Raw genomic sequence first — 13090 nt, 5'->3', positions numbered from 1 at the left:
AAGGAGCTCTTCCCTTATTTGGCTGCGTGCGCCTCACTTCCGACACCTCTCCGTCCAATGGGCGGCGGCGTGCCTCCGCCAACCATGTAGTGCGCCGGGGCACCGCGTCTGTGGCGGTGGTGACTCGATATTCCTCCTGTCCCAGTTCCCTCAATAACAAGCGGTCCGTGCAGAAGCCCTGTCAAGACTGCCTCCGCTCGTCAATCATCGAGGCACAGAATGTACGCACAGGTCACGTGTGTCCAACATTTTTTTTTTATTATTATTATTTAGTCATATACATACTTATACACAATTGGGGCAGTGGGGGCGGTGGTGCTCGAAAAAACGTAAGCGTAGAAATAGTTTTTTTTATTTATTTATTTTTTTTACAAAGTGTTACTTTAGCGGTTAATTACGCAATCTTGTATGAACAAAAAGGGGGTTACGAAAGTAAGGTAGGTATTTATTGTTTATCGGTAAACGCTACACACACGCACACACACCTGTAAAAGTCATTGCGCAAAAAAGGCGTGGATCTAGGTTAGTGTTTGAACATACTGTACGGTAGCTGGTGGGATGCTCAGTGCTCGACTCAAGTCTTGATGCATACATTGGGCTGCTTGGCTATAGTCCTTGAAGTGCAGGGCAGCGAATCGTTCACATTGGTGTCGGTCTGTTATGTGGATCAGTCTGATCCGCAAAGGTCAGGTGTTGATACCTTGGCTACGACGAAATTCAGCCACTTGTTAATATTCGACAAATGTTCCCCCTGAATGATGCGTGTCCATGTGACTGGACTCAGCCTGAGTGGATCATTTGGTGGAAGACTGGTAGGAAAATGAAAACGAGGAAAGAGGGGTGGCGCCTCAGGCTGCGCTTGGTCCCACGGCAATGTCCCTTGGTTCTTTTTGGTCCATCCCTGGCACCGGCAGTCTAGAAGGCCTGGAGCTGCTGCGTCAAGATGAGCTGGCAGCCGCTGTTAACGTGGTCCATCACCTTCTGCTTGAGCAGCGCCAGCTCGTCCCGCAGCACGTTGGCGGAGGACACCAACTCCGTGTTTTGGCTCTTGAGGTTCTTGACTCTGTCCTCCAGCCGGGAGATCCTCTCCAGCTTCCTCTTCCGACACTTGGACGCGGCCACCCGGTTCCTCATGCGCTTCCTCTCCGCCTTGATGCGCTCCTGGTTCTCCATGTTGATGGGGGAGAGCGGCGGCGTGTCGCCGGACATCTCGGGCACCGTCTGCGGCTCCTCCTTGAGCGCGTGTAGCCGCGAGTGCTGCTGCTGCTGCGCCCCTGCCAGCTGCAGGTCCATGTGGCTGTGGTGGTGGGACGGCTGTGCGCTAGCGGTGTAAGCCATGGGCGCGTGCCGCTCGTTGGCGGACGCGCGGGCGAACGTGCCCAGGTTGGTGTACTCCGGCGGGTCGCTGCGCACCGTGCAGCTGTAGGGGATCCCGCCGCTCTCGGAAGCCACGGGAGCGGAGGCCACGCTGTTGGCCGCACCGCCGGGCTGCGCATCGGGGAGCACGGCGGCGGCGGCGGCGGCGGCGCCCTGCTGGTGGTAGTGGAGCTCGGCCAGCGCTTTGGCGAAGCCCTCGGCGAAGCCCTCCTGGTCGTCGGAGATGTTCTTGGGGCAGATGAACTGGGTGGTCGGGGTGGGGGTCGTCAGGCCCGTGCACGACTGGATGATCAGTCGCTCCAGTTCCGGAGAGGCCAGCTTGAGCAGGCCGACATCTGGGGACGTCAGGATGTCCAGCGCTTTGGAACTCAGCTGGGGTTTGAAGTTTCTCGGGTCGTTCAGGTTCAGCGTCATTGTCTGCTTCAGAGTTTTCGGGTTGAAGCCGTACACGGATGTGCCGTCGTGCTGCGCGTTGGACGCGTTGACAGATTCGTCGTAGAAAGTCGCTTCCATTTTTCTGGACATAAAGTTTTCCTTAACCTTTAAAAATGCCCCCTTTTTCGAAAAACGAGTATTAAATAATAAACTGTCCACATATGTCCCGTGAGTCTTTATCTCCCAGCTGTCTATTGTTGAAGTTCAACTCACTTGACAAGTTCGCGTCCGGAGAAAACTTTTGTCCTAAGCGATCATCAACATTTAGAAGGAAAAAAAGGGAAGAAAAAAAAAAAATCAACCAGTCGTACTTCCGTCCTGCGTGTTTGTTTTTACAACCGAAGTATCCGGTTTGATTTAGCCTTCTTCTCACCACTTCGGCATAATACTTTCTATCACTTCCAACGTGGAGACGAACTTTATCCACCTCTAAGCTGCAGCTCCACTGAAAATAACAATGATGTCATCTCCAGCGTCGTCGATTGGCCTGGGCTGATTTGGTGGGCGGGGCCAGATCTAATGACATGCGGGTTGCTCTGACAACTGCTCCGTGTCTCCGCCTCCCCCGCGGTGGTTTATGGGATTAGGTAATGCAGGCAGTGGAGCAATGTACTCTGGGATTACGTAGTGTTTTTGAATATTTAGTTACCCGCTCATTTAGAAGCGAGGCGTCCCAAAGAAAAAAAACGACCCGCACGAACCTGGTTTAACGTTAAAGTGGCATTTCAAAAACAATTTTCTTATCGCCACAGGTTCAATGTATCATGTAGCCTATTGTTCATATATGCTCCAGAATTCACAGTTAACCAGGTCGAAGCGCTTCAAGCATTAACCGAGGACAGCGAACACGTTTGTTTTGGTCGTCGAGCTGTTAAATTGCCGTAGAAATATTGTTTTGGCTGGTAAAGTGATAAAACATTTAAAAATAAATAAACAGAAGAAATCATTTAATGATTAAGTAATTATATAAATGCACTAATCAGACCATTTTTTTCTGAGGCCATCGAAATAGTTTTGTTTTTACCTTCAAATTCTGATGAAAAATAAACTTAGGTCATGCTACCAAACGTCAACTGGTCTTATACCAGTTTGAATGTGTTTATTTTTAATTAATGTTCATTTTATTTTTTATTTTTCCCAGGCAGGAGTAAAATGCGCTCAAGATCAATTATAGCATTCCTAGCCCTCTGTTTACTGCCTCCTGAAGGAAAACGCTGGACTTTAACCTCTGCTTGTGCCTTCCGCATGTTTAGAAGGGAGAATAAACCAACAAAGCAACCTCAGGGTCCAGCAGTACCTGGCTGGGGTAGATGTCACTAGACATGGAGCGGCATCAATGTCCACTGCCCACATTAAAGTGTCTACTTCAGGCTGTACAGAGGTTATTGTTTCCACCTGAAATATGACACATTTGAGTCAAATCACACACACACACACACACACACACACACACACACACACACACACACACACACACACACACATATACATATACATATATATACAGGAAAAAATACATGCAAGTCAATCCAGAAACAAACAATGGCATAATAACAACTAATGAGAAAATGCTGTGATATGGCAATAAACATGAAGCAATACAAACAGCTCTACCAGCTGGCTGTTTGCGCGGTGATCAGTTAGTAGGTCAATTTTCTTTCTTCTTGGTCTCCCTTTAATTACAAATATAACAATTTTATTGGAGCCCATTTGTGGTCGATATCTACAATTTATGAACCTACACTGAAACATTCACAGACAATACTACTTCTACTGTATTAAACATATGGGTCATTGTGCACATGGTGGCCTTTTGATCTCCTGTTCTCGTGCACGTGTTCAGTGCAAGGTAACTCCTTTTCCTGTGAATATAGTTTTTGTCACATAGGCTTCCCTCTTACGTAATTGTCAAAAATGTGAATTGCACTCACAATTGGAGGTAGGGCTGGAGACTGCGCAGCTACAGTTCAGTCTGTCTCCTTTTCTCCTTTTCTAAATTGTATTATTCAACATGTTCCTCCACAAGATAACAATAAATAACTTAACAGACCTGGACAGTCTGGAAGAACAAAAGCTTCCAGAGGTCAACACTCTCAAAAACGTCCGTTCATTTGGAAGGATTGGACATTGGAGAAATCTGATGTTGGAAAGTTTTAAAGGTTCAATGTAATGTCAAATTAGAGTTTGCTAAAGTTTCACTTTTCACAAATTTAGAAGAGGATACAAATAAGGCAGCCTTCCCAATGCTGATTTCTATTATTATTATTATTATTATGAAAATGATGATGATGGTGGTGATGATGATGATGGTGGTGATGATGATGATGATGATGATGATGATGATGATGATGATGATGATGATGATGATGATGATGTGATGATGATGACAATAAACAATTCTACCAAGAATTTTGCTTAGATGTCTTGCCCGTGGCAAAGCTGCCTTTTACCCTAGCTTGTTATGGCCATGACTGAATGAGCATATTCCAGTAACTTTCTGGTCATGTTTGCTCCTTATGCACCTGCGCTGGGCCAAGAAATATTTTCCAATCAATTATTGCTGTACCCCAGCCATGCTTCCTGTTTCTCTGTCAGCTTTTCCTCCCTGCCGCGTTTAGATAACAGTGTTTTCCTCCTCCCTGCCCGGGCCAGCTGTTTCCACTGCCTGAAGTTCAATAAGGAGCCAGTCCGACTTGCCTCCCATCAAGACTGCTTGTTGCACAGAGGTGGAACAGAATGGGGTCCAGAGAAACATTATTCCCTTCAAGAAAAACGTGCCAATATATGCATGTGTCGATGTATCAACAGAGCAAAGTTTTGCTTATCTTTGGTTGCTGGGCGGCGAGGGAGACTCGTGCGGTTTCAAACATTGTCCATCCAGTGTTTGCTAAAGACCATCTGTTTCTTCCTGTCCTGTTGCTCTGCAGTTCGTCTCTGCTGATCACTCTGTGTCCAAACACCCAGAGTCACAGCCAGCCTCAATTCCTCTCGACAGCTGTCCATCTACTAAGAAAACAACAAAAAAAGCCCAAAGAAAAGCTGGACGCTTTGAAAGCATTTGTTAAACCTCAGTTTAAAGGCAAGTTTGAAAACTTCTGCAACATACAATTCTTTATTACCGTGGATTCTATTCATTTACTTATTCTGTGTACACATTAAGTCAATTGTGTTCATACATCATCCTTCACAGATGAACAATCAATTTAAAAAAAAAAGGTTTCAGATGCAAATGAATAGCACTGAAAATAAGTATACAAACAACAGACAGAAAAAGAATAATAAAAAAACAACAACAACACACGTCTACCTGACAGCGAGCAAATGTCAGAGTTCCTAAACTCCTCCTAATAAGGGGACTGGGAACAACTAGAGTTTTAATACTGTATAACGCTCTAAGAAAGTCGGCTGTAGGCTTTTTGACTCGTTGACTTGCCGTAGATACTCGTTTGACGAGCTCAAAGTCCGGGAGCGATTGTACTACTTCAAAATACTGTTTAGTCTGTATTCAAGCAATCTGCCTGTGGTAAGTGTTTTGTGTGATATTTTTCCTCGTAAATGTGCCGTTTCCCCCTTTGCAGATAACGTTTCTAAAGTGTGTTTTTAACCTGTCATTATCACTGGTAGAAGTTATCCATCTCTCCCAGAGGTGCTGTTCGGTCTGACAGTCAGTCACAAGCTAACATGTAGCATCTCTGCTAACTCAAAGTTATAACTCACTAACTCACTTCCAGTGGTCTGTGTCAGTGTTGTCTGACTCTTCAACAGCCCCCGGACCTTTCGCTCGCGTCTTCTGTGCCCAGCTCACCTCCTCATGGCGGAAGCTTACTACGTGGGAGTGGACGTGGGAACCGCCAGTGTCCGGGCAGCGCTGGTGACTCACTGTGGTCTGCTGCGGAGCACTGCGCAGGAGCCCATCAGCATCTGGGAGCCTCACACTGACCACTACGTGCAGTCCTCGACTGAGATTTGGGAGAAATGCCGCATTGTGGTCAAGGTGGGCTGATCTGAGATCTAAGTGCACGGTGCCGAAATGCAAGGCTGGTCTATTGCTCATGCAGTCAAGGTCTAGTTAGGTTGCAGTTACAACTGCAATGTATCCATTACTCCTTGACTGATTTTGTGTTTGTAAATCACTGTGTTTCCGCTTGCGGAGCACCAGCGTTGTGAATCTTTTTGGGAGTGTTGTAGAATAATAGGTCAAGCTGCTCAGAAATCAAGCTGTTAGTCTTTTGTGAAGACAAGTCAGCTTTCATTCTAGATATTTAAATCACACTGAATTGTGCATTTTAAGGACCATATGGACGCTTGTTTTGTGCTTTGTCTGAATATTTTCCTATCTTCCCCAGAAAGTTACCCAGAATGTGGAGCGGAGTCAGGTACGAGGTATCGGCTTCGATGCTACTTGCTCTTTAGTTGTTTTGGACCAGAATTTCCAGCCAGTGCCAGTTTGTCATGATGGTGAGTTAAACATTAACTCTCTCCAGAACTTTAACTTTCACCTCAAACTCACACACTTATTTGCTAGAATGACCTACATTCTCCTTTCTGGACAAACTTCCTGGTTTGGGTTTTTTATTTGTTTGTTGGTTTTTTTAAACTTAGTTTTGTTTATTGTCTTGTGTGTTTTAAGACCGGCAATAATGGAAAAACAAAATGAAATAAAAACAGTGCAGAAAAAGAAAGAAAGAAAGAAACAAACCCAGAGGGATTATTTGACAACGGTACTAAAAAAGTAGAATAAACCTTTTTAAGAGACCGAGACCTAAATATCAACTAGAATATGGGGACAAAGAAATCCACAGATTGGCAGTCAAATAAGTAAATAAACCTGGCCTGTGAAAGAGGAGAATTTAGTCTGAATATATACATTGAAATTTAAAATATTGAACTGGTATGGAATATTTTCTTTACACTGGAAACTCTTGTGTAAACCTAAACAAATAAAAGAGCAGAAATGATGCTGTACACTGCACATGTTTTTTTTTTATTTTATTTTATGTAGCAGTGTTAAACCTTTCTGCTAATTGGTTTTGCTTCTATAATTTGTTTCAGCCTAATGTAATTGGAAACTATATTGACCCGTGATGGTACAAATCCCCTCCTCCACAGCCAGGTCAGAGGTCTCGGTCTGCTACAGAGCAAAGCGTTCAGAGCTGGCAGAAAAAAAAAAATGTTTGTAAATTACCATTTGAAATATTCTTCTTGCATTGTGCAAATAACGTGCTGTGCATATTGACTTTTTGCTGTCTCGATATCTGGCCTCGTCCAGGAGATCCACTCAGGAACGTGGTGATGTGGATGGACCACCGCGCTGAAGATCAGGCTACTCGCATAACAAACTCCGACCACGGGGTCCTGAGCCGGGTGGGGGGGGTCATGTCACCGGAGATGCAGCCCCCGAAACTGCTGTGGCTCAAAGAGGTGAGAGGTGAGCGAGGTCAGCCCAGGACCAGCAATCCACCAGACCTCTGCTTTATTTGTTCAAGGGTCAGCATGCACTGGTTTTGATCTTGTTAGACTTTGTTCACGATGCATGTGTGTGCACTCCTGTAACTCTGATTGATGGCCTATTAAACACATTATTAAGCATATTTCTGCTGGGTGGGTGGGTTCTGTCAGAATCTCAGAGAAAGCTGCTGGAACAAAGCTGCTCACTTTTTCGACCTTCCTGACTTCCTGTCTTGGAGAGCAACTGGCTCGTTGACACGGTGAGTGAAGCAATGTATGACGGTCATTGTGTCCTCTGTAAGCTGCCCAAGAAACGTTTCTCTCATCAAGGACTACCATATAAACAGCATTTGAGGCTGTGACCTCTTGAAGTTGATGTTTTCTTAAATCCAACAGGTCTTTATGCACCCTGGTGTGCAAATGGACCTACTGCCCGCCAGAAGGATGGGACTCCACTTTCTGGACCAGCATCGGGCTAGAAGACCTTCTAGAAAATAACTTTTCCAAAATAGGTAAATTAAATTGTCAACCGAGCCCCGAGGAAGCGTCCACTAAGCAAATCGAGCAGCTTGTCTGTTTCTTGCCACACAGGGAGCGTCACATGTCCTCCAGGGAGTCGTCTGGGCAATGGTCTCACCCAGGAGGCTGCAGCCGATTTGGGTTTGGACCCTGGAACCGCGGTTGGTGCCTCTCTTATTGACGCTCATGCTGGAGGCCTTGGTATGCTTTCACAACCCAAACCTGTTTACGATTTGTCAAGTTTTTTTTTCTTTTTTAAATTAAAGTCTAATGTGGACACAGTGGTCCATTGACCCATTTCCATATTTTCAGTTTTAGTCCTGCACTCCACAAGAGCAGCCTTGCTTGATTGATTATCCAAAAATGTCTTTAGATCTCCGGAAATCTCATTATTATCTGTTTTAATCTCATGATCTTTTCGTATATTATCCAGATCTGCTGGAACTATTTTCTGCTGAGCTTCTTCTTGATAAAACTGATGCTTTCACATATTTGGAAGGAGACAAGAGCGACGTCAATATCCTGCCTGGCTGGGGGTGTTGTTAACTAACTTAGGAGAGTCGTCAGTGAGCTGTTAGGCTTTTGTGACATCACAACGGACTGATTTCAGGAAATGTGCATTGAAGCACCATTAAGTGGAGCATGCAAACCTTGTAAAGGCGGGACTTTTCTTATATCTATGTTTATTTACAGGCTTAGTGATATTTCTTGTCAAAATTTGTATTTTGCATAAACATGACCTTCAAAAACTCAGCTCGATTGACAGCAATGCTTTTCAGCTGTGTGTTCAGCATCCACCAAAGCTCGAGCGGCTGGACTATTTTTTAACATCGACTGTCTGTAACTCAAGTCTTTCATCGATGCTCTTTCGCACTGTATTAGCCAGCGCGATGCATTTGGCCAGAAATGCCGACCATCTGGTTTTGCTCCTGGAGATGAACTGCTGTTAACTCTGACCTCTAACCTCAGGCCGCGACCTCTGTCCATCTCGCGTTGTTTCCCCAGCCAGAGGTTAAATCACCCTGCACTTTAAGTTGTGGTGTGTGTCACAGTGATGTCTCCCCGCTCTCCGTCCCACCCCCCTTGTCTCCACGTACATGAACGTCCGCCTTCGACTCAAACCAGCTCCACAAATATTATTCCAACATTTAGTGTCAGTGCTCAGCCTGATGCGAGAACCTTTAATCTGCAAATAAACGTGTTTTTCCTCTGGAAGCAATCCTTCTTATTTATTTTATTTTTTGCTCTCTCCTTCCAGGTGTGCTGGGCGCATGTGTAAAAGGGTTTCACCTACCTTGCGAGGACCAGCCAATCACCAGTCGGATGGCGATCATCTGCGGGACATCAACCTGTCACATGGCTGTGAGTGTTGCTTTCTGTTTCTGCTTGTTTTGGACAATAAAAAGGTGGAGCCTCGTGATTTCTTTCCAATACTCTTTCCTCAGAGTGTTATATGTCTGACTTGTTCTTCTGCGCAGTATTACCTTGATTTAATTTCATGTCCTGACAAATAATTTGAAGTCTTCACTGGGTTCTCGCGGGAACTTTGTTGTCTTGAGATCAGAATCATAGATTATGGAAATTGTTGATGCTGAGGTTTATGCTTGTCCTCTTTGTGTGCAACAGCTCAGCCAGAAGCCTCTGTTTGTGCCGGGAGTATGGGGACCCTGTCTGTCCGCCATGGTGCCCGAGCTGTGGCTCAACGAGGGGGGCCAGAGTGCCACAGGAAGGCTGGTGAGGCTGCCAGTTGTATGAGACAGTGCACGTGGGGTGTGTTCACTTCAGTTTAGAAGAATCTGTCAGCGTTTCTTCCCACTGTGCAAAAAGAATCCTGCACTGTCAGTAATGCTTTTGGGTTCAGAACAAAGAGGCCAACATAAGGATTTGCTTTATTGTGTTAAAGAAATGGGATTAGTCCCGGAGCCGTTCCCTCGTCTCTCATCCAATGCCAGAAATAACGCAGCTGACTCGCATCATAAACCGAGGCCAATGAATAACATGAAACATTACGCAGCAGGAAAATCAATCAGTGCTTGATGTTGTCTTTGTTTTAGTCATTTATATGCAATAATGTTGCACTTTCTCTTGCTCTCTTTCTCATAATGTCCCCTTTAACTTTTTAAATATAAATATTCATCATATGGAAACAGAAAATTTTTCTATTTTTAAAGATTCTTTCAATTCCAGTAAAAATGTGATTGTTCTTCTCCTACCTCAGATAGAGCACATGGTGAAGGGTCACGCCGCCTACAGGCAGCTTGAGGAACAGGCACGACAGAAGTGAGCCGCGACTTCACTGAACTGTTTCCCATGTGATGATTTGAAATGCTTTCAAGAAATAACAATTAATTGCATGTAGGCAAGTATGTTTTTCCATGTATATGGAAGTCTGCATCAAGACTAATTCACCAGGCTGCATTTTGCTTCTCTGTCACTTCTCCCAGGTGTCCCTTCGCTGGTGAGAACATTTACTGCTACCTGCACAGCCACCTGAGCTCAATAGCGAACTCACACTCTGCTGTTGACCTCCTGACCTCGGCTCTGCACGTGTGGCCCGACTTCCATGGGAACCGGTCTCCCCTGGCAGACCCCAGCTTGAAGGGCATGGTGAAGGCTCTCTTCTGCACCTCCAGTCTTCCATGTGCTCTGATCTAATGGTCTCGGGGACTTTTTGTGTCCTGCTCCACTGCAGGTGATCGGACTTCCTCTCTCCCAAACCGTGGATGACTTGGCGTTGCTCTATCTGGCCACAGTACAGGCTCTGGCTGTGAGTACTTTGTTTTTGGCCCTATCCCGCCCTCAGCCGCACACAGTTGTCCTTTCTAGTACGAAAGGTGACGACTGTGTACTCATGACTTGATGTCTTTCTCGCAGCTCGGCACGCTCCACATCCTCGAAGCCATGAGGGAAGCAGGGCACGACATCAAAACGCTCTTTATGTGCGGCGGTTTGAGCAAAAATTCCCTGTTTGTGCAGATTCACGCAAACGCAACAGGTACAAAGAGTTGTGGGTCTTGACAGTCTGAATGGTGATGATGGCAGTTGCTCTGTCTAAAATATATCCTCGTCAGGGTTGCCGGTGGTGCTGCCCGACCAGACAGAGGCTGTGTTGTTGGGAGCATCAATTCTGGGAGCTTGTGCGTCAACGGACTACCACAGCATACAGGTGGGAGTGAAACACATGAGTTAAAGTACGGAGTAAAGTCATACAGATGGCAATGATTTACAAACTTCCTATTGGGGGTGTCGGGTCCGTCTGTGTCCTTATTTGCTTTTAATGCCCCCCCCCAATTCAATTCTTTATCCTGTCAGTGAACTCCCCCAAAATAATGAAGTCTGTTCTTTACTTGTTCTGTTTGCACTGTTTAGAAAAGTGTCTGCCAATGCTGAAGCTTCTAGAAATCAACCCTTTATGATGTCACAAGTGTGTGATACTTTCTGTTGTGTGTGTCTTCCTCCAAAGATGTAAACGGTCCAACCAGATATCTTTTTTAGCAATAAGTTTTAGCAGGAGGCTGTAAACAGACGGCTAAACCTGCTGTTTTCTCATGTTTTTTGCATAATGAATCATGTGAGGTTGCCAGTTTATGGTGACTAGAAACAAAGATATAAGAATGGTTTGAATTTCAAGCGTTGGGCTCACGACTCAATGGCTCCATCTGCTGGTTTGAAGTCTGACATTGCATGCAGCGCTTGTGGAGATTGTACACGTTCAAGCCGATGATTAATCTGTGGTGAGGTCGAGCTCCTGCCCAGGGGTGTCTCAGAAGCACAAGAGAACAGCCAGCCTTTAATCCGGCTCTGCTAAAAATAAGACGTTATTGTTTGGCCGCCGCTGCACCTGTCGACCCATTTTCAGCCATAACTTCAGAGGCCAGTTGTCGTCGTCTGATCCTCTGAGCTGCACGCCGTCAAACGACTGGCTTTTCCAGGTTCAAACAGCGGAGAGGCCACTGCACTGCATTAGTTATAAACTCAGCAGACAGGCATTGTGTGAAGGCTAGAACTGGGTCACGGTGGTGCCAAAGCCGATCGTGCAGAACATCACTTATTAAGTGGGGTTCTTTTGTTTGCCTGTGTTTCAGGAGGCGATGGAGAAAATGGCTAAAGTGGGGAAAGTTATTCAGCCCAACCCTGAACTGCAGAGGTGAGACGAAGACCATTTGAAACAAATATATTTGGTGAAAGTCATTGTTGCTCCAGTCACATTTAGGCTGAATACTAGCAGTTAAACACAGCATCATGTTTTCCTTAAAGGGTTTTTATAAAATCAAGCTATTTGTATTCATATTTAAATCAACCAGTCTGTCCCATTTATCCTAAAGCAGATTGAAGAAAATGGCCTCAAAAGAGAATGATAAAATCCATTATCTTTCCGATGTACACAATTTAGTGACCTCAGAAAATGAGCAGAAGAAAACAAATTATGTTCAAAATGATTTGCAAAACAGCAGTGTGTTGATTTGCGTCGTGCTCTGCATGTGCTCCAGCTTCTATCAGAGGAAGTATGCCGTGTTCCTGCGCCTGTTTGCCCACCAGAGGGAGTACCAGGCCCTCATGAGCCAGAGATGATGCAGCCTGTGGCAGAGGGCCATGCTGACACTGACCTGCTGCAGAGTAACCAACCATTACACGCACTGGAAAACAAGAACTGTGGCAATAAGCCGTTGCTGTCCTGACATTATTACTATTACCACTGAATGGACCAGTTGTTTTTTTTAATACATGTTCTCAGTAACCTGAGGCTTAATGTACCCAGACAGAACATTTCTCAGGAGGACTTGTCTGTTACACTTCAACTGTGAAGATAGATGGAGGGAATGTGAAACCGGCAGATTCCAGACAGACATTTTTCTCTGTCACACACTAAATAAGTAAAAGAAAGAAAATTGCAATCACTTCAACCTCAGTGTGTCTCAATACATAATTTACTGCGGCCACTCCATTTTTAAACACCTTGTGATTTAGCTGTGGCTTTGTTGCGCCCCCACACCCGCACATCCTGTCTGAGACCCCTCCTCCAGCCCACCTCCTCCGTACTGAGGCAGCCCACTTGCCGGCAATTCCTCCGGATCAACGTTAATAAGCTCGGCATTGATGCTGCCGACCCGTTGAGGGCGGAGCAGGAAGCCAAATCCGACACAGCTGAGTTAACATCCGCTTCAAACAAACAAAGACGACCCGTGTCCCCAAGTCATGACAGAGCAGTTTTAAATGTCCCATGTTATGTTATAATGTCCCAAGGTATTTTGAGACTGCTGTGTAGTTTATTTATCCAATAAGTTCTATAAATGTCCTGAAAAACCCCAAC

At 45.3% G+C, this 13090-nt stretch overlaps 2 protein-coding genes across 4 annotated transcripts; one reads left to right on the top strand and one right to left on the bottom strand.

Annotated features, from left to right (window-relative positions):
• Positions 1-232: 232 nt before the first annotated feature.
• LOC142884829 (transcription factor Jun-like) lies at positions 233-2276 on the bottom strand. The gene has a single exon (XM_076020760.1). It carries the CDS (start codon positions 1900-1902, stop codon positions 916-918), a length of 987 nt encoding a protein of 328 aa, XP_075876875.1. The 5' UTR covers positions 1903-2276; the 3' UTR covers positions 233-915.
• Positions 2277-5203: 2927 nt separating this feature from the next.
• Positions 5204-13023, top strand: fggy (FGGY carbohydrate kinase domain containing). Of its 3 annotated transcripts, none has more exons than XM_076020754.1 (16): positions 5204-5339; positions 5578-5806; positions 6159-6270; positions 7082-7233; positions 7432-7520; positions 7657-7772; positions 7852-7980; positions 9038-9141; positions 9406-9513; positions 9998-10059; positions 10224-10386; positions 10472-10546; positions 10654-10774; positions 10851-10945; positions 11865-11926; positions 12270-13023. In XM_076020754.1, the coding sequence occupies exons 2-16, from the start codon at positions 5624-5626 to the stop codon at positions 12349-12351; spliced, it is 1653 nt and encodes a 550-aa protein (XP_075876869.1). In that variant the 5' UTR covers positions 5204-5339; positions 5578-5623; the 3' UTR covers positions 12352-13023. The 3 variants fall into 3 exon arrangements, with proteins under 3 accessions (XP_075876869.1, XP_075876870.1, XP_075876868.1); XM_076020755.1 differs by having other exon boundaries at positions 5557-5806; XM_076020753.1 differs by having other exon boundaries at positions 5544-5806.
• The last annotated feature ends 67 nt before the right edge of the window (positions 13024-13090 follow it).

Source organism: Nelusetta ayraudi, unplaced genomic scaffold, assembly GCF_046127955.1.
Source record: "Nelusetta ayraudi isolate G7.1 ecotype Tasmania unplaced genomic scaffold, CSIRO-AGI_Nayr_v1 ptg000011l, whole genome shotgun sequence".
Classification (NCBI taxonomy): Eukaryota; Metazoa; Chordata; class Actinopteri; order Tetraodontiformes; family Monacanthidae; genus Nelusetta; species Nelusetta ayraudi.
The sequence above is the reverse complement of the archived record's forward strand: the minus strand, read 5'-3'. Positions and strand labels throughout refer to the sequence as shown.

Bases quoted from the DNA above. Each gene is read 5' to 3' on its own strand.
- fggy (XM_076020754.1), top strand. From the start codon at position 5,624: ATGGCGGAAGCTTACTACGTGGGAGTGGACGTGGGAACCGCCAGTGTC. The intron at 7,234-7,431 runs GTGAGAGGTGAG...GGGTTCTGTCAG, and splicing joins AACTGCTGTGGCTCAAAGAG to AATCTCAGAGAAAGCTGCTG. The intron at 7,521-7,656 runs GTGAGTGAAGCA...TAAATCCAACAG, and splicing joins GCAACTGGCTCGTTGACACG to GTCTTTATGCACCCTGGTGT.
- LOC142884829 (XM_076020760.1), bottom strand. From the start codon at position 1,902: ATGTCCAGAAAAATGGAAGCGACTTTCTACGACGAATCTGTCAACGCG.